Source organism: Nerophis lumbriciformis, linkage group LG22 (genome assembly GCF_033978685.3).
Source record: "Nerophis lumbriciformis linkage group LG22, RoL_Nlum_v2.1, whole genome shotgun sequence".
Taxonomy (NCBI): domain Eukaryota; kingdom Metazoa; phylum Chordata; class Actinopteri; order Syngnathiformes; family Syngnathidae; genus Nerophis; species Nerophis lumbriciformis.
Genome location: NC_084569.2, coordinates 34,327,475 through 34,354,920, shown reverse-complemented (window position 1 = coordinate 34,354,920; position 27,446 = coordinate 34,327,475). Strand labels below are relative to the sequence as shown.

Below are 27,446 nucleotides of genomic sequence, written 5' to 3'. Positions count from 1 at the left end.
GCCGGGGGGTGCGACTTATACTCAGGAGCGACTTATGTGTGAAATAATTAACACAAAATATCAAATAATATTATTTAGCTCATTCACGTAAGAGACTAGACGTATAAGATTTCATGGGATTTAGCGATTAGGAGTGACAGATTGTTTGGTAAACGTATAGCATGTTCTATATGTTATAGTTATTTGAATGACTCTTACCATAATATGTTACGTTAACATACCAGGCACATTCTCAGTTGGTTATTTATGCCTCATATAACGTACACTTATTTAGCCTGTTGTTCACTATTCTTTATTTGTTTTAAATTGCCTTTCAAATGTCTATTCTTGGTGTTGGGTTTTATCAAGTAAATTTCCCCCAAAAATGCGACTTATACTCCAGTGCGACTTATATATGTTTTTTTCCTTCGTTATTAGGCATTTTCGGCCGGTGCGACTTATACTTCGGAGCCGTTATAGTCTGAAAAATGCGGTAGTTATGCTCTATTTTTGTATAGTATAACAAATAATAGAATATATACCGTAATTATAATTTACCTTTAACATAGAATTAAAAATGATTCTACAATATTTTCAAATAAATATTAATTAAATACAGTATAACTATCTTGTTCACGAGTGAGGGAAGAGTGGATCGTGAGATCGACAGGCGGATCGGTGCGGCGTCTTCAGTAATGCGGACGCTGTATCGGTCCGTTGTGGTGAAGAAGGAGCTGAGCCGGAAGGCAAAGCTCTCAATTTACCGGTCGATCTACGTTCCCATCCTCACCTATGGTCATGAGCTTTGGGTTATGACCGAAAGGACAAGATCACGGGTACAAGCGGCCGAAATGAGTTTCCTCCACCGGGTGGCGGGGCTCTCCCTTAGAGATAGGGTGAGAAGCTCTGCCATCCGGGAGGAGCTCAAAGTAAAGCCGCTTCTCCTCCACATCGAGAGGAGCCAGATGAGGTGGTTCGGGCATCTGGTCAGGATGCCACCCGAACGCCTCCCTAGGGAGGTGCTTAGGGCACGTCCGACCGGTAGGAGGCCGCGAGGAAGACCCAGGACACGTTGGGAAGACTATGTCTCCCGGCTGGCCTGGGAACGCCTCGGGGTCCCACAGGAAGAGCTGGACGAAGTGGCTGGGGAGAGGGAAGTCTGGGCTTCCCTGCTTAAGCTGCTGCCCCCGCGACCCGACCTCGGATAAGCGGAAGAAGATGGATGGATGGATGGAGTATAACTATCCTTTCATAAAGCACTACATAAAGCGACTTCATTTTTTTTATCTTAATAATTTAATAATTAATTATTTCATCCAAGTCAGATATCAACATTATTAGTGATATTCCAATCAGGGGTTTCACGCTGCCGATTCTAGCTGCCTTCGAGTGCCTGGACAAGTCGCCACCTCAACGCAGGCATCCTCAATGTGTTCAGCTTCAAAAAGATAAGGTTGTAAATCCTCATATGTCCAAAAATAGTTGTCTTCGTTGTCCGTTACCAAGTCTGCCGTGATTAGAACACGCACTCGCGTTTGTTTCCGGAAATAGGAACACACATTTGTTGCCACAAGTCGGGCGTGTGCTGCTATGGAAACGGAAATCAAAGCGCTGAAAAAAAGCGGCAATGATTAAAATGACCAAAATACGGTAAATATTGTACATATTGTTATGATTGTGTCTGTTACTACATTATATATAGACTTGCAGTGTGTATATACAATGCTAAAGTTAATTTTGAAGTTGTTTTTAAAGGCTACAACAGTTACTACTATTAGCCACATCTTCCGATCGTCCATGAGTGAGAACATGTATTAACAGTACATTTTCAAAAACAGTTATGGTGAGTGCGATAGACAGTTTAACAATATCAACACAATGTTTAAATTACTTCTTCATTATTTGCATACAATTGTTTGAGCAAAACGAAGTCAATATTACACAACAATTCAACAAAAGCAAAAAAAGACTGTATTCTACTTATTTAAATCTTTAGTTTTTTTCCTGTAAAGTTCTCCGGTGTCCAGTGAAGTATTCCCTGACTTTGTAAACATAAACAAATACATCGACCTTATCACTCTAGTATCATCACATAGTGATACTACCCTTGGTATCGACAGTCAACACCACCACTTTATGGTTCGAGTCGCGCTCCTCTTACGTGTGGTGTACTGCGACAATGCTGACACCAATATTCCTTTATCATCCTCTCTAGACCCTTATTAATTTAAATGTTAATTTCTGATTAATAGTTGCTTACTTGATGCTTTAACGTGCTTTCATCGACACTTCTCAAAGTTTACTAAGCACTTATTGCTTGGGGATGTTTTAAACTAGCTTAGCTATCAGCATGCCTGTTCCTGGCTTGCTTTCGGTGTATAACATATTTAGCCTCCAGTGATAATGGTACTTGAAAATAATACTTAAAATGCTAAGAAATGCAGTTTATTTGCCGTAATGAAGGTGATCATTATTCGCTTAGAGGAGCGGCTCCATGCATTGTTAGCTGCGAGCCATTCGAGCCGGGGGACTAAAAAATAAATAGTGTCTGCAAGAAGTGATCTGCGTTTGTGCTCCGTATTAAAAGGCATTAAATGGCAACATATTTTTTTCACGTAAATTGGCCGATCGATTGGAAAATCCTTATTTTTCATAAATTTTATGAAATAGATATTCAGCTGGATCTCAATATATAGGAATATTATGCAAAAGTTCAAGAGCTTAATTCAGACCAAAAAAGGAGCATTTTAAATTTAATTGGCAACGTATTTTTGGGTCGATACCGATTGGTGGTCCTTAATTTTTATAAATGTTCCCTTCATATAGCTTCATATTCAGCTGCATCTCAATAAATTGGAATATCGTGCAAAAATTCAGGAGCTTAATTAAGACGAAAAAGGGAGGATTTTTTACTAATTGGCAACGTGTTTTTATGAAAAAAAATTTTCCAATCCCGATCGGTGGTCGATCGATTTGAAAATCCTTACTTTTCATGAATTTTTCCCTACATATAGTTTAATATTCAGCTGCATCTCAATAAATTTGAATATCGTGCAAAAATTCAGGAGCTTAATTCAGACAAAAAAGGGAAGATTTTTTATTCATTGGCAACGTGTTTTTATGAAAAAAAATTGTCCGATACCGATCGGTGGTCGATCGATTGGAAAATTCTTACTTTTCATACATTTTGCCCTACAAATAGTTTTATATTCAGCAGCATCTCAATAAATTGGAATATCGTGAAAAATTGAGGAGCTTGATTCAGACGAAAAAGGGAGGATTTTTAATTAATTGGCAACATGTTTTTATGAAAGAAAATTGTCCGATACCGATCGGTGGTCAATCGATTGGAAAATCCTTACTTTTCCTAAATATTTCCCTACATATAGTTTAATATTCAGCTGCATCTCAATAAATTGGAATATCGTGCAAAAATTCAGGAGCTTAATTAAGACGAAAAAGGGATGATTTTTTATTAATTGGTAAAGTGTTTTTATGAAAAAAAATTGTCCGATACCGATTGGAAAATTCTTACTTTTCATAAATTTTTCCTTACAAATAGTTTATATTCAGCTGCATCTCAATAAATTGGAATATCGTGCAAACATTCAGGAGCTTAATTAAGACGAAAAAGGGAAGATTTTTTATTGATGGCAACGTGTTTTTATGAAAAAAAATTGTCCGATACTGATCGGTGGTTGATCGATTGGAAAATTCTTACTTTTCATCAATTTTTCCCTACAAATAGTTTAATATTCAGCTGCATCTCAATAAATTGGAATATCGTGCAAAAATTCAGGAGCTTAATTAAGACGAAAAAGGGATGATTTTTTATTGATGGCAACGTGTTTTTATGAAAAAAAATTGTCCGATACTGATCGGTGGTCGATCGATTGGAAAATTCTTACTTTTCATAAATGTTTTCCTACGTATAGTTTAATATTCAGCTGCATCTCAATAAATTGGAATATCGTGCAAAAATTCAGGAGCTTGATTCAGACAAAAAAGGGAGGATTTTTTATTGATGGCAACGTGTTTTTATGAAAAAAAATTGTCCGATACCGATCGGTGGTCGATCGATGGGAAAATTCTTACTTTTCATAAATTTTTCACTACAAATATTTCAATATTCAGCTGCATCTCAATAAATTGGAATATCATGCAAAAATTCATGAGCTTAATTAAGACGAAAAAGGGAGGATTTTTTATTAATTGGCAACGTGTTTTTCTGAAAAAAATTGTCTTATACCGATCGGTGGTCGATCGATTGGAAAATTCTTACTTTTCATAAATTTTTCCTTACACATAGTTTAATATTCAGCTGCATCTCAATAAATTGGAATATTGTGTAGAAATTCAGGAGCTTAATTAAGACGAAAAAGGGAGGATTTTTAATTGATTGGCAAAGTGTTTTTATGAAAAAAAAATTGTCCGATACCAATCGGTAGTCGATCGATTGGAAAATCCTTACTTTTCATCCATTTTTCCCTACATATAGTTTAATATTCAGCTGCATCTCAATAAATTGGAATATCGTGCAAAAATTCAGGTGCTTGATTCAGGCGAAAAAGGGAGGATTTTTAATTAATTGGCAACGTGTTTTTATGAAAAGAATTTGTCTTGTACCGATCGGTGGTCGATCGATTTGAAAATCCTTACTTTTCATGAATTTTTCCCTACTAATAGTCTAATATTCAGCTGCATCTCAAAAAATTGGAATATCGTGCAAAAATTCAGGAGCTTAATTAAGACGAAAAAGGGAGGATTTTTTACTAATTGGCAACGTGTTTTTCTGAAAAAAAATTGTCTTATACCGATCGGTGGTCGATCGATTGGAAAATCCTTACTTTTCATAAATTTTTCCCTACACATAGTTTAATATTCAGCTGCATCTCAATAAATTGGAATATCGTGCAAAAATTCAGGAGCTTAATTAAGACGAAAAAGGGAAGATGTTTTATTAATTGGAAACGTGTTTTTATGAAAAAAAATTGTCCGATACCGATCGGTGGTCGATCGATTGGAAAATCCTTACTTTTCATAAATTTTTCCCTACACATAGTTTAATATTCAGCTGCATCTCAATACATTGGAATATCGTGCTAAAGTTCAGGAGCTTGACTCATACAAAAAAAAGGCTTTTTTAGTTGATTGGCAAACATACTTTTTCAGAAAAATTGGCCGATACAGATCGGTGGACGATCGATTGGAAAATCCTTACTTTTCATCAGTTGTTTCCTTCTTATACCGTAGTTACATATTTAGCTGCAGCTAAAAAAATTGGAATATCATGCAAAAATTCAGGAGCCTAATTTAAGAAAAAGAGAGCCCTTTTAAGCGTGACATAAGCAGTGAACAACTTTTTTTCGCAAAATTAAAAACATCTTTAATATGAAATTAAGAAATTGTTAAAATTGTTCACTATGTAGAGCAAATGATGGAACTGTTTCACATTTTTACTTCAACTACTGAAATAAATTAACCATTTTATCATGTTTTGGTATGCACCTGTGAGGCATAATAACTGACACCAATTATGAAAGAGTACTCTTCGAAAGATTTGGGGTTTTTTGTCAAGTACTTATGTAAGAATACAGAGAATACAGAATTGTTTCCCAAGATTGGGAGTGACACACCGTGACACTGACCACTGTTGTTCTTGCGGCTTTTGCTTCCCAGCAACATCTTCAGGCTGCTTCGGAACATGATTGCTCACAATGTACTTCCTGTTGAGAGACAATCAACTATTAAGAAATGTTCATGGATGACTATGTTGACATCTGACATACGAATCAGACTGCTGCCTGAATTTAACAGCAGAAAAAACAGTCTTAGCTTGATGCCCTCAGACAAGAACAATTCCACTGTGGACTGATTTGAACATAATGATGCCACACCTTAAAGGTACATAGGTAGTGTATACTGATGTCCTCTGATACACAAATGATTTAAAGAGATGAAAGAAATAAAGAAGAACATGTTGGAATACAATGTTAACATCTACAGAAATCTGTAAGAGTTTATAAACACTAACAGTACTTTAAGAAATATTTTTATGCGCTTCTTTGAAAGCCACACAGGGGCGTCCATGAAAAAGACGTTGCTTGAATAGGAACATATGTTGCTCCTAAACCTTTATGTACCTTTCAGCATTAATGGTGCCTTCACAGATGTGTAAGTTACCCATGTCTTGGGCACTAATGCACATCCATACCGTCACAGATGCTGGCTTTTCAACTTTGCGCCTATAACAATCCGGATGGTTCTTTTCCTCTTTGGTCCGGAAGACACGACGTCCACAGTTTCCAAAAACAATTTGAAATGTGGACTCGTCAGATCACAGAACACTTTTCCACTTTGCATCAGTCCATCTTAGATGAGCTCAGGCCCAGTGAAGCCGGCGGTTTTTCTGGGTGTTGTTGATAGGCAAAGAAGAGTTTTAACTTGCATTTACAGATGTAGCGACCAACTGTAGTTACTGACAGTGGTTTTCTGAAGTGTTCCTGAGCCCATGTGGTGATATCCTTTACATACTGATGTCGTTTTTTTGATGCAGTACCGCTTGAGGGATCAAAGGTCTCGGGCATTCAATGTTTATTACACTAACGTGCAGTGATTTCTCCAGATTCTCTGAACCTTTTGATGATATTATGGACCGTAGATGGTGAAATCCCTTAATTCCTTGCAATAGCTCGTTGAGAAATGTTGTTCTTAAACTGTTCGACAATTTGCTCACGCATTTGTTTACACAGTGGTGAGCCTCACCCCATCCTTGTTTGTGAATGACTAAGCATTTCATGGAAGCTGCTTTTATACCCAACTATGGCACCCACCTGTTCCCAATTAGCCTGTTCACCTGTGGGATGTTCCAAATAAGTGTTTGATGAGCATTCCTCAACTTTCTCAGTCTTTTTTGCCACTTGTGCCAGCTTTTTTGAAACATGTTGCAAGCATCAAATTCCAAAAGAGCTAATATTGGCAAAAAATAACAAAGTTTTCCAGTTTGAACGTTAAGTATCTTGTCTTTGCAGTCTATTCAATTGAATATAAGTTGAAAAGGATTTGCAAATCATTGTATTCTGTTTTTATTTACCATTTACACAATGTGCCAACTTCACTGGTTTTGGGTTTTGTATTAAAAAATGTGTCCTGTCATTTATCTTTCTACTATAGTACAATATAGTGAAATTGGGCATTCTTAGACAAGAAGTGATCAATCATGATTAATTAACTAACTTAAAACTGTGATTATTTGTTTTTCTTTCAAATAAAATCATTTGACAGCTCTCATTGTTACCACTAAAATAACTATAATTGAGGATCTTTGTTTCTTCAAGAATAAGATTCCAAAAAAACAACTTTTAGACACAACCTAGTCATAAACAGTCATCAGAGGTATGAATGTGTTATTATTCTGTGGTACTAAATGATTTTTTTTTTTTTCCAACTTTTTTTATTGACATTTTCAAATAGACAGAAAAAAGTGCAAGTCGAAACAGTACAATTTTAAAGTCAGTAAATTATTCACACCCTTTCCCTTAAAACCCAAACCACCCACCCACCCTTCCACCCCACTCAGGTCCCACCAACGAGGGACAAATGGCACAATTATATAACAAGTAAGACGACAAAGACAGACACACACACACACACACACACACACACACACACACACACACACACACACACACACACAAACATACGAGGCCAGAGACAGACAGACGGGCTGAAAAGGAGAGGGAGAAAAAATATATATATAAAAAAATATATATAATAATAATAATAAAATAAAAATAAAAACTTAATAATAATAATAATAATATATAATAAAATAAAAATAGAATAAAATAATACTAATAAATAAAAGGGAGATTATTCCTGTACTAAATGATTTTTAACAATTATTTTTCCAGACTGGAATGGTACATACAATACAATTAAAAACTAATTCCAAATTTGGAGATTGGAGCCTTAAAAGCCTGACTTTGCAGGACTTTTACACCCAAAATTGCGAGATAAAGTGAAAGTTGCGATAATTCATGATTTTAACCTCTGAGATATTTGTTAAAGAATGTGTAATTAATGAAGAAATATAAAAGACTGAGATAAACATCTTACCAACATGGTAAATTACAATGTGCAAAGTAGGCTTTATACAGGCTTATTGTTCTGGACTAGTCACCCTTCAGAGGACAATAGTTGGCGCCCTCTGCTGTCACCGTTCATTTCAAAGTGTTTGGAATGCAATGTGTTCCACAAAGACTTTAACCATGGTTAAAGACTTTTTGAGATAAAATGTTTATTATCAGTTGAACAATTGCATCCAGTCTCACTCGAGCTAGTGAGACGGCGTAGAGAGACAGAGGGTAGCTGGATAAAACAGGATACAGTGTTCCCTCAATTATCCTGGGGGTTAGGTTTCAGACCCCTCCAATTATACAGTTTTTATAACCCCTCTGCACAGCTGTCACACACACCTATAAACACCTCCTATGCCTCATACTTCATACACACGAAAACATACGTATTTTTAACAAGAAAACTCAAATCTACTCAATGGCACTTTAAAATCCGTAATACATTGAGACTGCAGTTAGTGAACCGCAGAGTGGCGAGGGAACAATTTCCAGGGATTTTGGGGAAGGACAAGAAAACAATGTGTATAAAAAGAAATGAATCAATAGTAAAAGAGTAATATAAGCTCACTATGATAACATGAATAATGATTAGGGTTCTTTTTTACTTTTAAGGGTATTATTACTAAGCCCTACAACAAAAACTTAAATCTTAGGCTAATTGGAGACGTTAAATTTCCCAAAGATGTGAAAGTTTGCTTGTACTGTATATATGTGACCTGTGATTGGCTGGGGACCAGTCCGGGGTGCCTCTAGTCCAGTGGTTCTTAACCTGGGTTCGATCGAACCCTAGGGGTTCGGTGAGTCAGGCTCAGGGGTTCAACGGAGGTCAAGACACACCCGACTCATCGTGTAAATAAAAACTTCTCCCTATCGGCATATTACGGATACGGCAACAGCAGAAGTCAGACTGATTTGCAGGTGTGTAATTTGTTGTGAGTTTATGCACTGTGTTGGTTTTGTTCTTTGAACAAGGTGATGTTCATGCACGGTTCATTTTGTGCACCAGTAAAAAAAACATGGTAACACTTTAGTATGGGGAACATATTCACCATTAATTAGTTGCTTATTAACATGCAAATTAGTAACATATTGGCTCTTAACTAGTCATTATTAAGTACTTATTAATGCCTTATTCGGCATGGCCTTATTATAACCCTAACCCTCTAACCCTAACCCTGACCCTAACCAAATAACTCTAAATTAAGTCTTTGTTACTTAGAATATGTTCCCCATACTAAAGTGTTACCAAAAACATATAACTTTGTCTTGAATTTGAAAAAAAATAACATTTTATTTTTCACTAATGAAGGGTTCGGTGAATGCGCATATAAAACTAGTGGGGTTCGGTACCTCCAACAAAGTTAAAGGGGAACATTATCACAATTTCAGAAGGGTTAAAACCATTAAAAATCAGTTCCCAGTGGCTAAATTTTTTTCAAAATTTTACCCATCCCGCAATATCCCTAAAAGAAGCTTCAAAGTGCCTGATTTTAACCATCGTTATATACACCCGTCCATTTTCCTGTGACGTCACATAGTGATGCCAACTCAAACAAACATGGCGCATAGAACAGCAAGCTATAGCGACATTAGCTCGGATTCAGACTCGGATTTCAGCGGCTTAAGCGATTCAACAGATTACGCATGTATTGAAACGGATGGTTGTAGTGTGGAGGCAGGTAGCGAAAACGAAATTGAAGAAGAAACTGAAGCTATTGAGCCAGATCGGTTTGAACCGTATGCAAGCGAAACCGACGAAAACGACACGACAGCCAGCGACACGGGAGAAAGCGAGGACGAATTTGGCGATCGCCTTCTAACCAACGATTGGTATGTGTTTGTTTGGCATTAAAGGAAACTAACAACTATGAACTAGGTTTACAGCATATGAAATACATTTGGCAACAACATGCACTTTGAGAGTGCAGACAGCCCAATTTTCATCAATTAATATATTCTGTAGACATACCCTCATCCGCGCTCTTTTCCTGAAAGCTGATCTGTCCAGTTTTGGAGTTGATGTCAGCAGGCCAGGGAAGCTAGGGTCGATATTCTTCTCTTGATCATCTTCGGTGGCATAAGGGACGGTGTGAGCCAAGACATCCAGGGGGTTTAGCTCGCTCGTCTGCTGGAACAAACTGCCGCCATTGCTTGCCATGCTACCGAGGTCCTTTGTCCCTGAATTGCTCACACACTCCGGCAGATTCAATGGGGGTCTGGCGGCAGATTTCTTTGACTTTATTGTTGGAAATGCATCTGCTTTGAGTGTCGCAGGATATCCACACATTCTTGCCATCTCTGTCGTAGCATAGCTTTCATCGGTAAAGTGTGCGGAACAAACATCCAATTTCTTGCCACTTTCGCATCTTTGGGCCACTGGTGCAACTTGAATCCGTCCCTGTTCGTGTTGTTACACCCTCCGACAACACACCGACGAGGCATGATGTCTCCAAGGTACGGAAAACAGTTGAAAAAACGGAAAATAACAGAGCTGATTTGACTCGGTGTTTGAGAAAATGGCGGATTGCTTCCCGATGTGAATAATAGAAAGGCGTTTAATTCGCCAAAATTCACCCATTTAGAGTTCGGAAATCGGTTAAAAAAATATATGGTCTTTTTTCTGCAACATCAAGGTATATATTGACGCTTACATAGGTCTGGTGATAATGTTCCCCTTTTTAAGAACCACTGCTCTAGTCTAAAGTTAGCTGGGATAGGCTCCAGCTGAATGTGACATGTGACCCTAATGAAGACAAGGGGTATAGAAATGTGATGGATGGGTATTACTACTACAAAAAGATAGGGCTCAATGATATTTATGAGTTGTTTGAGGTAAACAATGTAAACAATGGCTTGATATGTTTGGGTCAACCGGGTTTTAGGGTTTCCTTCCCAGTTGAACAGTTGGTTGAGATATTTTGTTGACATCTGCTGATTCATTCTTCTTAATTGCTGCTTATGGATCCATCTGCTAGTACCTAAAGTTCTCTCACAATGCTTTTGTTGTTTTCTTTGTCCTTACATTTTTGGATACAGCAACTTTATAGTACAATATACTAATAGGATCCACTTTAAGAATAGTTTTAAACTACAAGGGTTTACAAAGTATAAGGAAGAATTATGACAAACGTCTTGAACTTATTGAAAATAAGATATTATTCACCATTCTGTGACTCAAAACTGACTATTTATGTAAGCAACTGTTGTTTTCAGAAAGAATGGATGTAAATTATGTACATTATGTACCTACTCAGTGGCCTAGTGGTTAGATCGGTAGGTTGTGAGTTCAAACCCCGGCCGAGTTATACCAAAGACTATAAAAATGGGACCCATTACCTCCCTGCTTGGCACTCAGCATCAAGGGTTGGAATTGGGGGTTTAATCACCAAAAATTATTCCCGGGCGCGGCCACCGCTGCTGCCTACTGCTCCCCTCACCACTTAGGGGGTGAACAAGGGGATGGGTCAAATGCAGAGGACAAATTTCACCACACCTAGTGTGTGTGTGACAATCATTGGTACTTTAATTTAATTCTCAAATGACAAACAGGAAGTGAACATGTGTTAGTACAGGAATTGCTAGGAGGTAGAAAAGTAGCTCTGCTTCTTCCTACGTCTTTTCAGACGTATTGTAAAGAAAAATGATAATCATTTTTAAATTGTATACATGTTCAAAATAAACTTCAACAGCACACGTGCTAATATAGATTTTACCCTTTAATTAGTATTAAATCCATCCAAATTTGATCAAACTACAGTAAAATGTTCGTCGATTTGTATAATATGTTTGAAATGAAGTTAAACCATAACCATAACCAAATGGACAAGTGATTGACATGGAAGTGTCAGTGATCACTGTGCGCGCGGACAGCTGTGTGTTTCTCTCCTGCGCCATGCACAGAGAGAAGCAGAGTTTTAGCGGGGCTTTGTGCGAGCTCCAATTCGTCATTAAACACAGAAGAAAACAGGGTCTTATTGGAGGAACTGGTCAGTAAAAGACAACATTTTTTCACCACCTTAAAACTTGACACAAACTGCACGCGAGTAACTACGATTGAAGTGACAAACTTGCCATTTAAACAGTATGCCGTTTCATTCAATCTATTTATTAAGCAAAGGTAACACAAACCAGTGAAAAATTCGAAAGAGCTGACGTTAGAGCCGACAAACTGCTGCTGCTTGCTCGCTAAGCTAACAAAAACTGCTCAAGCTATATCGTTGACATCACAAGTCACTAAGCAACAGGCACCGCCTTTTGAAAAGCACACAAACAGACGCATACACAAACTTATCTTAACTGATATTTGAATTTTTTTTATAAAGTAACACATTAATTACTTTACCTAGTAATTCATTACATTTAATAAAGAGTAATTCCGTGAGTAATTAAATTATTTTTTTGGTAAAGTAATGAGTAACTATAATTAAATACTTAATTCACACAGCATCATGCAGCAGTTGGCAGGTTGGTGTTCTTGGCTAAAATATTTGTGTGCATGTCCTATAAACCTATAAAACACCACTGTTAAAGGGGAACATTATCACCAGACCTATGTAAGCGTCAATATATACCTTGATGTTGCAGAAAAAAGACCATATATTTTTTTAACCGATTTCCTAACTCTAAATGGGTGAATTTTGGCGAATTAAACGCCTTTCTAATATTCGCTCTCGGAGCGATGTCACACCGGGAAGCAATCCGCACATTTTCTCAAACACCGAGTCAAATCAGCTCTGTTTTTTCGACTGTTTTCCGTACCTTGGAGACATCATGCCTCGTCGGTGTGTTGTCGGAGGGTGTAACAACACGAACAGGGACGGATTCAAGTTGCACCAGTGGCCCAAAGATGCGAAAGTGGCAAGAAATTGGACGTTTGTTCCGCACACTTTACCGACGAAAGCTATGCTACGACAGAGATGGCAAGAATGTGTGGATATCCTGCGACACTCAAAGCAGATGCATTTCCAACGATAAAGTCAAAGAAATCTGCCGCCAGACCCCCATTGAATCTGCTGGAGTGTGTGAGCAATTCAGGGACAAAGGACCTCGGTAGCACGGCAAGCAATGGCAGTTTGTTCCCGCAGACGAGCGAGCTAAATCCCCCTGGATGTCTTGGCTCACACCGTCCCTTATGCCACCGAAGATGATCAAGAGAAGAATATCGACCCTAGCTTCCCTGGCCTGCTGACATGAGGGTATGTCTACAGAATATATTAATTGATGAAAATTGGGCTGTCTGCACTCTCAAAGTGCATGTTGTTGCCAAATGTATTTCATATGCTGTAAACCTAGTTCATAGTTGTTAGTTTCCTTTAATGCCAAACAAACACATACCAATCGTTGGTTAGAAGGCGATCGCCGAATTCGTCCTCGCTTTCTCCCGTGTCGCTTTCGTCGGTTTCGCTTGCATACGGTTCAAACCGATATGGCTCAATAGCTTCAGTTTCTTCTTCAATTTCGTTTTCGCTACCTGCCTCCACACTACAACCATCCGTTTCAATACATGCGTAATCTGTTGAATCGCTTAAGCCGCTGAAATCCAAGTCTGAATCCGAGCTAATGTCGCTATAGCTTGCTGTTCTTTCCGCCATGTTTGTTTGTGTTGGCTTCACTATGTGACGTCACAGGAAAATGGACGGGTGGTTAAAATCAGGCACTTTGAAGCTTTTTTTTAGGGATATTGCGTGATGGGTAAAATTTTGAAAAAAACTTCGAAAAATATAATAAGCCACTGGGAACTGATTTTTAATGGTTTTAACCATTCTGAAATTGTGATAATGTTACCCTTTAATGGTTTTCATGTTGCTGCTGTCAGGCTTGTCCCTGACAGTTTGACTGTGTTAGTTTTTTCTCTGCGTTTGTCTTAGTTTTCTGTCCAGCGCTTTTATTTTGTCTTTATTTCCTACTTGTCTCCCTGAGTGCTGTGTCCCCTCAGCTGTGGCTGATTGGCACCTGGCCACACCTGGTGTCAATCAGCCAGCTGCTATTTAAACCCGCCTTCTCCTCCAGTCAGTGCTGGATTATTGTCGTTCCTACCTGTCGTGTCGTTGTTTGCTGTATGCTGTCGTTGCTAGCTGTGTGCGTTAAGCTATTCCCTGGATCCTGACTCCTGTTCCTGCTTCCTGGTTTCTGGTTCGTGTTTTCCTTTTCTTATTTTTGAACATTAAAACCATGTTTTCTTGTACCAAGCCTGCTGCCATCTCTGCATCTTGGGGTTCGTCAACAACACACCTTGACAGCTGCTGACATTTAAACATGTATTTTTGAACCAGGGGACTTTATTTTAATTTTGTACTTTTGTGTTTTTGTTAGCTGAAGAATTGAGCACAACTACATGGTTTTTTTTAAAGCAGATTGGCGATTATATTTGACTTTTCTTCTATTATGTTCAAGGCTTTTTCTTTTTTTATTATCTCAGAACACCTCTTAAGTTGGGATCCTATCATGCAAAACCTACTTTTATTACTTGTTGGTACCTGTTTTTGTGTATTTGGGATCCCCATCAGTCCCCAAAATTTTAAATCTAGGCTTGGTGGAGATACAGTATTTAGTTGGTCAACGAGTATTTCCATTTTTGGGTTAGTTTATGGGCCAAACTATATGGAGATATGAGTTTTGATCCATATCGCCCAGCCCTACACTGGTGTTAGCGACAGTCCGAGCAAAGTTTAGGGATGTTCTCTGTGTTTATTTGAGCATTACAGTAGGCGTTATGACAGGGCTATTCAACTACAAAATGATGAGGGCTGCAGTTTCAAGAGCCCAAGGGCTCAGGGGCCGGACATCGTAATGTGGATGTTTCGTCAGAGAGTGCCTTCGCAGGTTACAGTATATTTATTTGAGGACTGCGTTTACCTAATTGCAAACTAAACACATCAGCTTTCACACTGCACTGTCAATAAATGCATTATTCTGCCCTCGCTACTTGTTTCCAGTGTGTGCAGCTAGTTAACAGTATATTAAAAAAAGAAGAAGCTCCAGTTATTGTTGAGGAATGATGTTCCGTCTTTTGAATTATTTTCCTTCCTTAGTTTTCTTTCTTTACACTTTTTCCTTAATTTAGGTTTGTAAGACTGAAAATACAAACATCACATAAACATTACAAAAGTATAACGTCCATTGTGTATTTCACATAAATAACCCTTGTGTGGTGTTCGGGTCTGTGGAACCAGTTTTCATTTTTTATTAAAAGAAAAATGATACAATTGATTAATTTTTCAAACTGAGACTCACTGGCTTTGGCTCATTTTCTGTGGAGAACATAGATCAGAATACATATTTAATGAACACACACCATACACCCCCCCTACACATTTATATTACATACAAACAGAAGTGTGGAAATTGAAGTTCTGTGTACCACACCCACCCAACCACCCACCCACCAACACACACACACACACACACACACACACACACATGCACACACACGCACACACACACATACACATACACAGCAGGCCTACACAGGAGCCACGATTTTATTTTTATTTTTTTCAAATAATCATTAACTTTAGAATTTGATGCCAGCAACACGTGACAAAGAAGTTGGGAAAGGTGGCAATAAATACTGATAAAGTTGAGGAATGCTCATCAAACACTTATTTGGAACATCCCACAGGTGAACAGGCAAATTGGGAACAGGTGGGTGCCATGATTGGGTATAAAAGTAGATTCCATGAAATGCTCAGTCATTCACAAACAAGGATGGGGCGAGGGTCACCACTGTGTCAACAAATGCGTGAGCAAATTAGTGGAACAGTTTAGAAAAACCTTTCTCAACCAGCTATTGCAAGGAATTTAGGGATTTCACCATCTACGGTCCGTAATATCATCAAAGGGTTCAGAGAATCTGGAGAAATCACTGCACGTAAGCAGCTAAGCCCGCGACCTTCGATCCCTCAGGCTGTACTGCATCAACAAGCGACATCAGTGTGTAAAGGATATTACCACATGGGCTCAGGAACACTTCAGAAACCCACTGTCAGTAACTACAGTTGGTCGCTACATCTGTAAGTGCAAGTTAAAACTCTCCTATGCAAGGCGAAAACCATTTATCAACAACACCCAGAAACGCCGTCGGCTTCGCTGGGCCTGAGCTCATCTAAGATGGACTGATACAAAGTGGAAAAGTGTTCTGTGGTCTGACGAGTCCACATTTCAAATTGTTTTTGGAAACTGTGGACGTTGTGTCCTCCTGACTAAAGAGGAAAAGAACCATCCGGATTGTTATAGGCGCAAAGTTGAAAAGCCAGCATCTGTGATGGTATGGGGGTGTATTAGTGCCCAAGACATGGGTAACTTACACATCTGTGAAGGCGCCATTAATGCTGAAAGGTACATACAGGTTTAGGAGCAACATATGTTCCTATCCAAGCAACGTTGCCATGGACGCCCCTGCTTTTTTCAGCAAGACAATGCCAAGCCACGTGTTACATCAACGTGGCTTCATAGTAAAAGAGTGCGGGTACTAGACTGGCCTGCCTGTAGTCCAGACCTGTCTCCCATTGAAAATGTGTGGCGCCTTATGAAGCCTAAAATAGCACAACGGAGACCCCCGGACTGTGGAACAACTTAAGCTGTACATCAAGCAAGAATGGGAAAGAATTCCACCTGAGAAGCTTAAAAAATGTGTCTCCTCAGTTCCCAAACGTTTACTGAGTGTTGTTAAAAGGAAAGGCCATGTAACACAGTGGTGAACATGCCCTTTCCCAACTACTTTGGCACGTGTTGCAGCCATGAAATTGTAAGTTAATTATTATTTGCACAAAAAAAAATAAAGTTTATGAGTTTGAACATCAAATATCTTGTCTTTGTAGTGCATTCAATTGAATATGGGTTGAAAAGGATTTGCAAATCATTGTATTCCGTTTATATTTACATGTAACACAATTTCCCAACTCATATGGAAACAGGGTTTGTATAAACACACTCCGCAACCTTGTGGACAGCCTTCCCAGAAGAGTTGAAGCTGTAATAGCTGCAAAAGGTGGTCCGACATCATATTGAACCCTATGGGTTAGGAATGGGATGGCACTTCAAGTTCATATGTGAGTCAAGGCAGGTGGCACAAATACTGTAAATTACAGCCAGGAACAAACTAAATTGTTCAATCTGTCACAGTCCCATATGGACTGTTTGTTTTTAACCATTGCTATAATCTGTGTCTTCGATATAGAATAATAATCGCTGAAAGCTTGAAAAAGAACAGTTGATAATGGCTGGACAAAAAAGCTAGAGTCCAAATCCTATAAAACACCACAGTCTACGCATCCAGAAACAGACTTAATCCCTGTCTGAGAGCTGTCCCACAAAATCTTAATTGCAGCAACTAGTTGTCATCTTATTTCTTGGACATAATGTGCAGCAGCTCGCTTATCCGTGCATGTGTGTAATGTGTGTCAGTGTGCTAATCCTCAATGACAAGCAAAGCAGGAAACACAGGCCTTGGTCTAAAAACCAAAGCTGCATCCACCCCCACATCCAAGCATAATAAAATAGATTACTGAATAGCAGTGCATATATTATTATGCCAGCACAGGAAAGAAAAGGCCTGATAAATACACTGAAGACAAATGAAACTGTGGCCTGTAATATAGAGCAGGACACCATTGTGTCTGGCTAAATGATTATGTACAGCGGTAACGACCTCAATACATACACAATGACAAGAAAATACATTTTCTTGGGTAATTGACTGGTACAGTGGAACCCGATTAAATCGACACCCCTCGGTATTGGAAGAGTGAAGTCCACTAGTGAGGTGCCGATTGATCAGCCATTGACCAGTGTCCCCTTTGGCTTATCCTTAGTCCCCAGCTATTTGTGTATATCCATACACCGCGTAGGGCCGCTCCCATAAATTAATAATAATCAACTGTACTGCGACAAATAAACTGCATTAGTGCGAGTATCATTATTACCGGAGGACGAGGCTTAACCTGTTACACACAAGCATGAGCAAATAAACCACCAAACTATCTTAAAACAACACACTGCTTAGTAAACTTGAAGAGTCCGGAGAGGAGATCATATGACAACAAATGTTGAGCTGTCAGCATTGTCGCAGTTAGTACGCGACGTAATAGGGCGGATCGACCCATAAATTGGTGGTGTTTAGCTCAGTGCCCTTGTGGTTAGAGTGTCCGCCCTGAGGTCGGTAGGTCGTGAGCAACGTTCCCTCTAAGGTGCGCGCCTGTGCAATTGCGCACTGCTCAAGCGTCCTCTGCGCACGGCAAATCTAAGCCACGCACAAAATCAAATAAAATTAAAGCTGCAAGCAGCGATGGACGGGACCGACTTTGACGGCACATAAAATCCAAACCAGAGCAGTAATTAAAACTCTTTGGTCAACTTTTAATCAGAAGGGTTCAATCTGTCTCCTGTGCTAGTTTGAATCCGACACGACAAACGCGCTCAGAGGAGATAATGTTTGAAAAAAGGTGACCGGTTTTTACAAAACTTTTGTTTTGAAGGGGGAATTGCAAACTTCATGTTGATTTTTGCTGGGGGTTGTCATTATATGAAATGTAGGTCTAAGTGAGACCTACATAGAGGTTTTTGTTTCATGTCTCTAAGACATTCCTACTGGAAGTTACAGGCAGTTTTGTCTGAGTTTTCTTCCTAGGAGCAGTTGTGTCTGTGTTTTCTTCCTAGGGGGCACTAGAGCGCAATTTTGAGTTTTGGGGTTGGGTTTTTTATTAGATCGCAATTTTTGACAGTCCTGATGTGTGTGTCCAGTTTGGTGAGTTTTGAATCATGTTAAGGGGGTCAAATTACACCTCAAAGAGGCAAAAGTGACAGTTTTTACTAAATATTTGTTTTGAAGGGGGAATTGCAAACTTCCTGTTGATTTTTGCTAAAAGATGTCAATGTATGAAATCTAGGTCTAAGGCAGACCTACATAGAGGTTTTTGTTTCATGTCTTTACGACATTCTTACCGGATATTACAAGCGGTTTTGTCTGTGTTTTTCCTAGGGGGCGGTAGAGCGCAATTTTTAGTTTTGGGGTTTGGTTTTTTGTATAGATGGCAATTTTCGCCAGTCCTGATGTGTGTGTCAAATATGGTGAGTTTTGAAGCATGTTAAGGGGGTCAATTAAAGCTCAAAGAGGCGGCGGAATAATAATAATAATAAAACCTTACAATTACAATAGGGTCCTCTGTCCCAAAGAGACATTGCAGTCCCTAAAAATAAGCGCATAACAATTTTCGACACACGGACACGACAGAGAAAACATTTTTCGTCATCATTGTTCAAATATTGTAACGTCTGTCGAGACGCTTTGAGGACATGAATTCCATCCATCACTTTACTGAGCAAAACTCTTTATTGTCGGCCAAAAACACATCACCAAAACATTAGTAAAAAAAATTATATCTAGCAAAACTGGTCACTTTCTGCAGTACAAACCAGACCAAAATCAACTTTGTTATATCAACAGCAGCCGCTCGCTCTTTCTCACTTGCGCCAACACATGCACATATGGCACTTAGGCAGTGATGCATTTACAGCCACACAAAAAGTCGGACAACTCCAACACCACACAAAGTGTCATTGCAGGTCGTTACACTATGATTTACCAATCAAATGTGTCATTTATTAGGAATCTTAATTTATAAATATTAATCATGAAATGCTGTTAGTATATTATATAAATACTAATAAAAATATATTTTTTACAAACAGGAAGTTGCAGGAATGTACACATGATCCCCTGCTTACATCTCATTGTGCAACATGTGAATGTTTTAATGGGAACTAAATGCAATGTCTGAAAGGGGTACAAATTATTTCCAAAGCAGGACCTCCACCCAGACAAACAATACAATAATAATAATATAATAATACAATATGTGTTGTTTTTCATACAAGTACACAGTTCATGAAAAACAATACATACATAGTACATATTCCGTAACATTTGACCACTAAATGGTAACACCCGAATAAGTTTTTCAACTTGTTTAAGTCGGGGTCCACGTTAATCAAGTCATGGTACAAATATATACTATCAGCATAATACAGTCATCACACAAGTTAATCATCAGAGTATATACATTGAATTATTTACATTATTTACAATAACGTAACTAAAACTAGTCATGGCTTTCATGTTAACTTGTGCCTTTTTTAGCTATGGTAGTGGGTGGTTGGTTCTTCTCTGTTTATTAATGCATTTGTGAAGAATGGTCAATATTGAGTTCCAAATCAATTCGGATCAGATGTTGCAAAAACAAGCAAGCAATTATGATGACGTTAACAATACTACAATATGCTGTCAAACGGATCGATTTGTTGTCGAAAAAATTATCCCTTTGGGTGTTGACTAAAATAAGTTGACCAAGAAGAACACAGGGAACAAGGACATGATGAGTTGGTCGACTTAAACGGGTTTCCACTGTAGTGGTATTAGGGATGTAATGATATGATAACGTCATATCATGGTTATCGTGACCAAAAATATCACGGTTTTCATTATTATTTCAGTATTAATTAATTAATCAACAAGTACTTTTATACACAGTGAACTCTTTTTTTGGGGACGGCGTGGCGCAGTGGAAGAGTGGCCGTGCGTGACCCGAGGGTCCCTGGTTCAATCCCCACCTAGTACCAACCTCGTCATGTCCGTTGTGTCCTGAGCAAGACACTTCACCCTTGCTCCTGATGGGTGCTGGTAGCGCCTTGCATGGCAGCTCCCTCCATCAGTGTGTGAATGTGTGTGTGAATGGGTAAATGTGGAAGTAGTGTCAAAGCGCTTTGAGTACCTTGAAGGTAGAAAAGCGCTATACAAGTACAACCCATTTATCATTTATTATTTATTTTAATAAAGTTATTAATTTTTTTAAATTACAGTGGTAGAAAACCCACTATATTGCATGTTTTGTGTTACTTATGCTTCACTGATAGTGATTTAGTCTTAGTATTTCATTTGTTTTAATGGCTAAGCTTTTATTGTTTCGAATATTGGTTTGTACTGTAGCACTTTAAGATTGATCTAAACGAAAAGTGCGTAACAAATTAAATCTAATATCATTTATCATTTCTGGCGGGCATTGTGGCGTCCTACTCTGTTCAGCGGTCCGTGAACGCACCGTAAAAACACCTCCATCTCATATAACTCTGAGTATAGAACGACCACTCTGTTCTGAGACAGCAGAGCTTGTAGGTTCAATGTACACAAATAAATAGCTTAGTTGCTCAGACAGTGTTTATATACCGTATTTTTCGGACTATAAGTCGCAGTTTCTTTCATAGTTTGGCCGGGGGTGCGATTTATACTCTGGAGCGACTTATGTGTGAAATTATTAACACATTACCGTAAAATATCAAATAATATTATTTAGCTCATTCATGTAAGAGACTAGACGTATAAGATTTCACGGGATTTAGCAATTAGGATTGTTTGGTAAACGTATAGCATGTTCTATATGTTATGTTATTTGAATGACTCTTACCATAATATGTTACGTTAACATACCAGGCACGTTCTCAGTTGGTTATTTATTCCTCATATAACGTACACTTATTCAGCCTGTTGTTCACTATTCTTTATTTATTTTAAATTGCCTTTCAAATGTCTATTCTTGGTGTTGGCTTTTATCAAATACATTTCCCCCAAAAATGCGACTTATACTCCAGTGCGACTTATATATGTTTTTTTCCTTCTTTATTATGCATTTTCGGCCGGTGCGACTTATACTCCGGAGCGACTTATACTCCGAAAAATACGGTAATGTTGTTGTGGTTTATGCAGCCCTTTGAGGCATTTGTGATTAAGGGCTATACAAATAAAGCTTTGATTGATTGTATGTAGCTTCTTAACGGGGGAAAATACATTTAAGCTGGCCATCTTGCGCCAGTCAGTCTGTGAGTTCATCAAAGTGCAGTTATCACTCAAGGTTTTTTTCCAGACATTTTAATTTAAAACAGTAATATTAATGGTCGGAAGTTTTACCATGGTTATCATTACTACCGTATAATGGTAATCCCCAAGTAGTATGTATTGACTGATACTTGATATTAGGGATGTCCGATAATATCGGACTGACGATATTATCGGACGATAAATGCTTTAAAATGTGATATTGGAAATTATCGGTATCGGTTTCAAAACTATCGGTATCGGTTTCAAAAAGTAAAATGTATGACTTTTTAAAACGCCGCTGTGTACACGGACGTAGGGAGAAGTACAGAGCGCCAATAAACCTTAAAGGCACTGCCTTTGCGTGCCGGCCTAATCACATATTATCTATGGCTTTTCACACACACAAGTGAATGCAAGGCATACTTGGTCAACAGCCATACAGGTCACACTGAGGGTGGCCGTATAAACAACTTTAACACTGTTACAAATATGCGCCACACTGTGAACCCACACCAAACAAGAATGACAAACACATTTCGGGAGAACATCTGCATCGTAACACAACATAAACACAACAGAACAAATACCCAGAACCCCTTGCAGCACTAACTTTTCCGGGACGATACAATATACACCCCGCCCCCCCAACTTCGCCCACCTCAACCTCCTCATGCTCTCTCAGGGAGAGCATGTCCCAAATTCCAAGCTGCTGTTCTGAGGCATGTTAAAAAAAATAATGCACTTTGTGACTTCAATAATAAATATGGCAGTGTCATTTTGGCATTTTTTTCCATAACTTGAGTTGATTTATTTTGGAAAACCTTGTTACATTGTTTAATGCATCCAGCGGGGCATCACAACAAACTTAGGCATAATAATGTGTTAATTCCACGACTGTATATATCGTATCGATTGATATCGGAATCGGTAATTAAGAGTTGGACAATATTGGAATATCGGATATCTGCAAAAAAGCCATTATCGGACATCTCTACTTGATACTGTCACACTCGTTATGATGTATAGTAGTGGTGGTTTTTGTATGATTTGGTTTTTGATGAAAATTTACACCAAACGTTTGTCAAACAAAGCATCCATGCGTTGGCTATAACATGAGTACCAGCACTTTGATAAAGACAGTCAGACTATTGAATTCTAGAAAGAACTCTTTGCAAAAACGAAAATCAAGAACATTTAAATCAATTTAATTGAATCTAAAGGGGAACTGTTGCCTATTGTTCACAATCCTTATGAGAGACAAGAACACATATGTTTTTCTTTTTTTGCATTTTAATTTGTTCTAGTTGGCTAGCAACGCAGCTAATGGGAGCAATCCATTCCACCTCTAAATCACCTTAAAAATGCATTCAAAAACCGCCAACAATACTTCACTTACGTTACGTAACCCGTATAATAACCAAGTTGTACAGTAAGGAAGGGATTCATATGGCCCCATTCCTGGGTGAATCTCCTGTGAGAGGAAGAACCAGAGTTACCGTATTTTTCGGACTATAAGTCGCAGTTTTTTTCATAGTTTGGCCGGGGGTGCGACTTATACTCAGGAGCGACTTATGTGTGAAACTATTAACACATTACCGTAAAATATCAAATAATATTATTTATCTCATTCACGTAAGAGACTAGACGTATAAGATTTCATGGGATTTAGCGATTAGGAGTGACAGATTGTTTGGTAAACGTATAGCATGTTCTATATGTTATAGTTATTTGAATGACTCGTACCATAATATGTTACGTTAACATACCAGTTGGTTATTTATGCCTCATATAACGTACACTTATTCAGCCTGTTGTTCACTATTCTTTATTTATTTTAAATTGCCTTTCAAATGTCTATTCTTGGTGTTGGATTTTATCAACTAAATTTCCCCAAAAAATGCGACTTATACTCCAGTGCCACTTATATATGTTTTTTTCCTTCTTTATTATGCATTTTCGGCCGGTGCGACTTATACTCCGAAAAATACGGTAATCATTTTGCAATGCAGTCTGCTGAAAATGATGGAAAGCGCCACTCTACATAGCAACTAACACTGTCGTCAACGTTGGAATTGGCACATTTTTAATATATTCAACACTTTACTGGCAAAATTCCCCAAAAAGTGTGGTTACCATTTAACTACAGAGGCTTAAGAGCCCCCCTGGCAAATGTTGTTACCGACATTCGGCTTCCTGGTTCTGAATGCGCGGTCATCTTGATAACAAGCAAGGATCTATGCCCCCTCCAGTCACATCCTGTTGTGGTTCTGCTAGTTAAAGGGAGACGCGTGAATGAAGAAGAAGCTGATTTCATGTCTGATCCCTGAGTCACTCTTGGCAGTCTGCAGCAAGAAAACATGACTCAGCAATGGCAGCTCATTCATGTGAATCACGCACACACATGCATGCACGGAGAAAAAACACACACACACACACACACACATATACACACACACACGCACACACACACACCATCTGTCGTCAGTTACTGCTCCATCTGACCTCCCATATCCTTGATAGCAATAGAAAGGGTGAGCTGAGGCAGATTTGTCTGACTCCCCCAACGCTCTTCATATGCTAATGAGGACGCAGAAAACCCGAGCATTGATACACTTGAAATATTAGATGCTATTTCTTTTTATGTCCATAGTTGTTCTAAATATTACATTTTTCCCCACAACTATACCATACCTGCCAACTTTTGAAATCAGAAAAACCTAGTAGCCAGGGTCCAGGGGCCGCAGGCCCCGGTAGGTCCAGGACAAAGTCCTGGTGGGGGGTTCTGCCCCCCGACGCAAAATGATTATTAGCATTCAGACAGGTTAAAATGTTGCTAAAACCATCGCTTTTCTATCAGTCACAGTGACTTTTCAAACCAAAAATATTACAGCAAAAATCATATGGGTTGATTGACATGTTTATTCTGTAAGCTAACTTCAATAGTTTGAAATTATTTTGACAGTTAATGCCAGTTATCCTGTCAACCTTTCACAAGACTTCAATTTGTTAATTGAAAGTATAAATAGTATAAACACTTTTTACAGTAAACAAATGGTAAAACAGTACTAAACAATTCCATAAAAAAAAAAATTGGTGTCATTGTTAACTTTCTGTCCAAGCTTGTATAATCTACTGCCTTGTTCAATTGTAAAAAATATTCTGTGCCTAAAATTCACATTTCTATCACAATTATCATACTGTAAACATGGTAAGCTAACTTCATTAAAATTAATAGTCCTGTCAATAGCATGGAATTACAATTCAAATGTAGTTTTTTCGTAAGCCTTTCAAAAGAATTCAAAATATGAAAAATTAATGAAAATTAATTTAAGCCATCAGACACTTGAAAAGTGGCACATCACATCTCTAATGTAATCATTTTAACTTTTCAACAGAAATAGCACTGCAAAAATATTAAGGACATACTTCTGTATTTTGGTAGTTATGCTGTCAACATTTAACAAGATTTCTTCAACTTGGACTTGAAAGCATAAATAGTATAAACACTTTTAACAATATAACAGTACTAAACAATTCCAATAGATAACATTGGTGTCATTACCTTTTTGTGGCTAAAATCCAAATTTATTCTAGTCCATGCTCAATTATTGCCTCCGTAAATAAAACTTCGGCATTCATCACATCCAAAGAATCTGTTTGGGCGACGAAAAACGTTGAAAGTTTTCCACTTGTATCGCTAGCAACGGCATTAGACTTGTGTTTTTTTGTCCCAACGTGGTCTTTTACATCGCTAATTCCTCCGTGTCCGATTGAAAAATCTTGTCTGCACAAGGTGCAATCCGCGTAGTTTTCACCCTTTTTGGAACGGATAATTATTCCCGGATAGGCTTTTGAATATTCTTCACGGAATGACTGCGGTTTTCTTTTCGGTTTAAGACTCGTTTGCGATTTTTCTCCGGCTGATTCCATGATCGTTCGCTCGTTTGGAAACAATGGCAACTGGTGCCTCGTGCTTGGCAGCGGTGCTATAAATAGCCTCGCGCATGGCATTCGGAATGGCTCGATAGGAAGTTACGGGAAGCAGTGTCGATTGTCATTGTTGTTATGCGATTTCGTGAATAAAACTTAATTTTTTTAAATTTTTTTTAATTAATGAAAAACCGTATTTTTTATCACTGCAACCGTAACCCGGAATAGGTTGATGAAAACCGTACTAATTACGGGAAAACCGGAGTAGTTGGCAGGTATGCTGTACAGAGGAACATTGAAGCTGCAGTGGGAGTTCTGCACTGAACTTGTTGCACACAAATACATGTGTGAAACATGTTGATGTGGCAACTCCAACAGTAAAAAGACATTCAAATCATCGCATCAATGTAATAAACCATTTTATTTACAATTTCTTTCCCATGCAGCGTCTCTCAACAAACTTTTTGTTTATTTAATCCTGCTACCTGTAGCTGTCTGCCCTAATATTATGCACTCTGCCATGAAAAACATAATTAAAACAACGAAGCTAGTCAGCCCTAAGCATTGCACACATCAAGTATAAGACATGTAATATATAGAGCAAGAGCAATCATAAAACAGTATTAATAATGGGTGTCACTGCGCACATGCTAGCTTTGTTATACACTCTTGCATGACTACAAAATAAAAGCCCCCCTCTTCCTTAAACAACGCAGATGGGCAACCCAATTACAGCCCAACAATGACTTAATACCACCATCTGACATGCAAATGTGATCATATGCAAATTATTTGAACACCTCTTTACAGTGCATCTGGAAAGTATTCAGAGCACGTAACTTTTTGTTATGTTACAGCCTTATTCTCAATTATTGGTATGTTTTCATCTACAAAACCATTCTGGGTATCACTCCATCTTATCTGTCTTGTCTTTTAACAAAGAAACAAGGAAGTCACAATCTTCGTTCAATGAATGTTCTGCAATTTGTCGTCCCCAAAGTAAGAACTGAACTGGGCAAGAAAGCATTTAGGTTTTCAGCACCGAAGGCTTGGAATAACCTACAATCGAATATTAAACTTCAAACCCTAGTTACGTTGAAGCTTCTGTGAAAGGACTGCAGTCTACCTTGTCTGTATGCACATGTGTCATGTGAGCAAGTTTTAATGTTGTAAATGTGATGTTTTATGTATTTGTTTACTGTTTTTAATATAACCTTGCTGCTGCCCTCTTGGCCAGGTCTCCCTTGGAAAAGAGATCTTTGATCTCAATGGGATTTTACCTGGTTAAATAAAGGATAATAATAATAATAATATTCTAAAATTAAATAAATTAATTTTTGTTCTCAAAACTCTGCAGACAATACCCCATAATGACAATGTGGAAAAGTTGTTTTCTTTTTTAATTTAGAAAATTAAAACATGCATATAAATATTCACAACTTTTTGCTCAATACTTTGTTGATGCAGTGATTATTTTTTATTTTTAATAAATTTGCTAAATTAAAAAAATACTACTTTTTCATATTGTCAGT

General features: G+C 38.2%; 1 protein-coding gene across 2 annotated transcripts in view; it reads right to left on the bottom strand.

Annotated features, from left to right (window-relative positions):
* Positions 1–27,446, bottom strand: part of tanc2a (tetratricopeptide repeat, ankyrin repeat and coiled-coil containing 2a) — a 180,888-nt gene that overhangs the window by 126,135 nt on the left and 27,307 nt on the right. For both annotated transcript variants that reach the window (XM_061973756.1, XM_061973757.1), the window contains exon 2: positions 5,628–5,705. In XM_061973756.1, coding sequence (XP_061829740.1) covers positions 5,628–5,685 — 58 coding nt within the window. In that variant the 5' untranslated portion in view covers positions 5,686–5,705. The remainder of the gene's footprint in view (positions 1–5,627; positions 5,706–27,446) is intronic.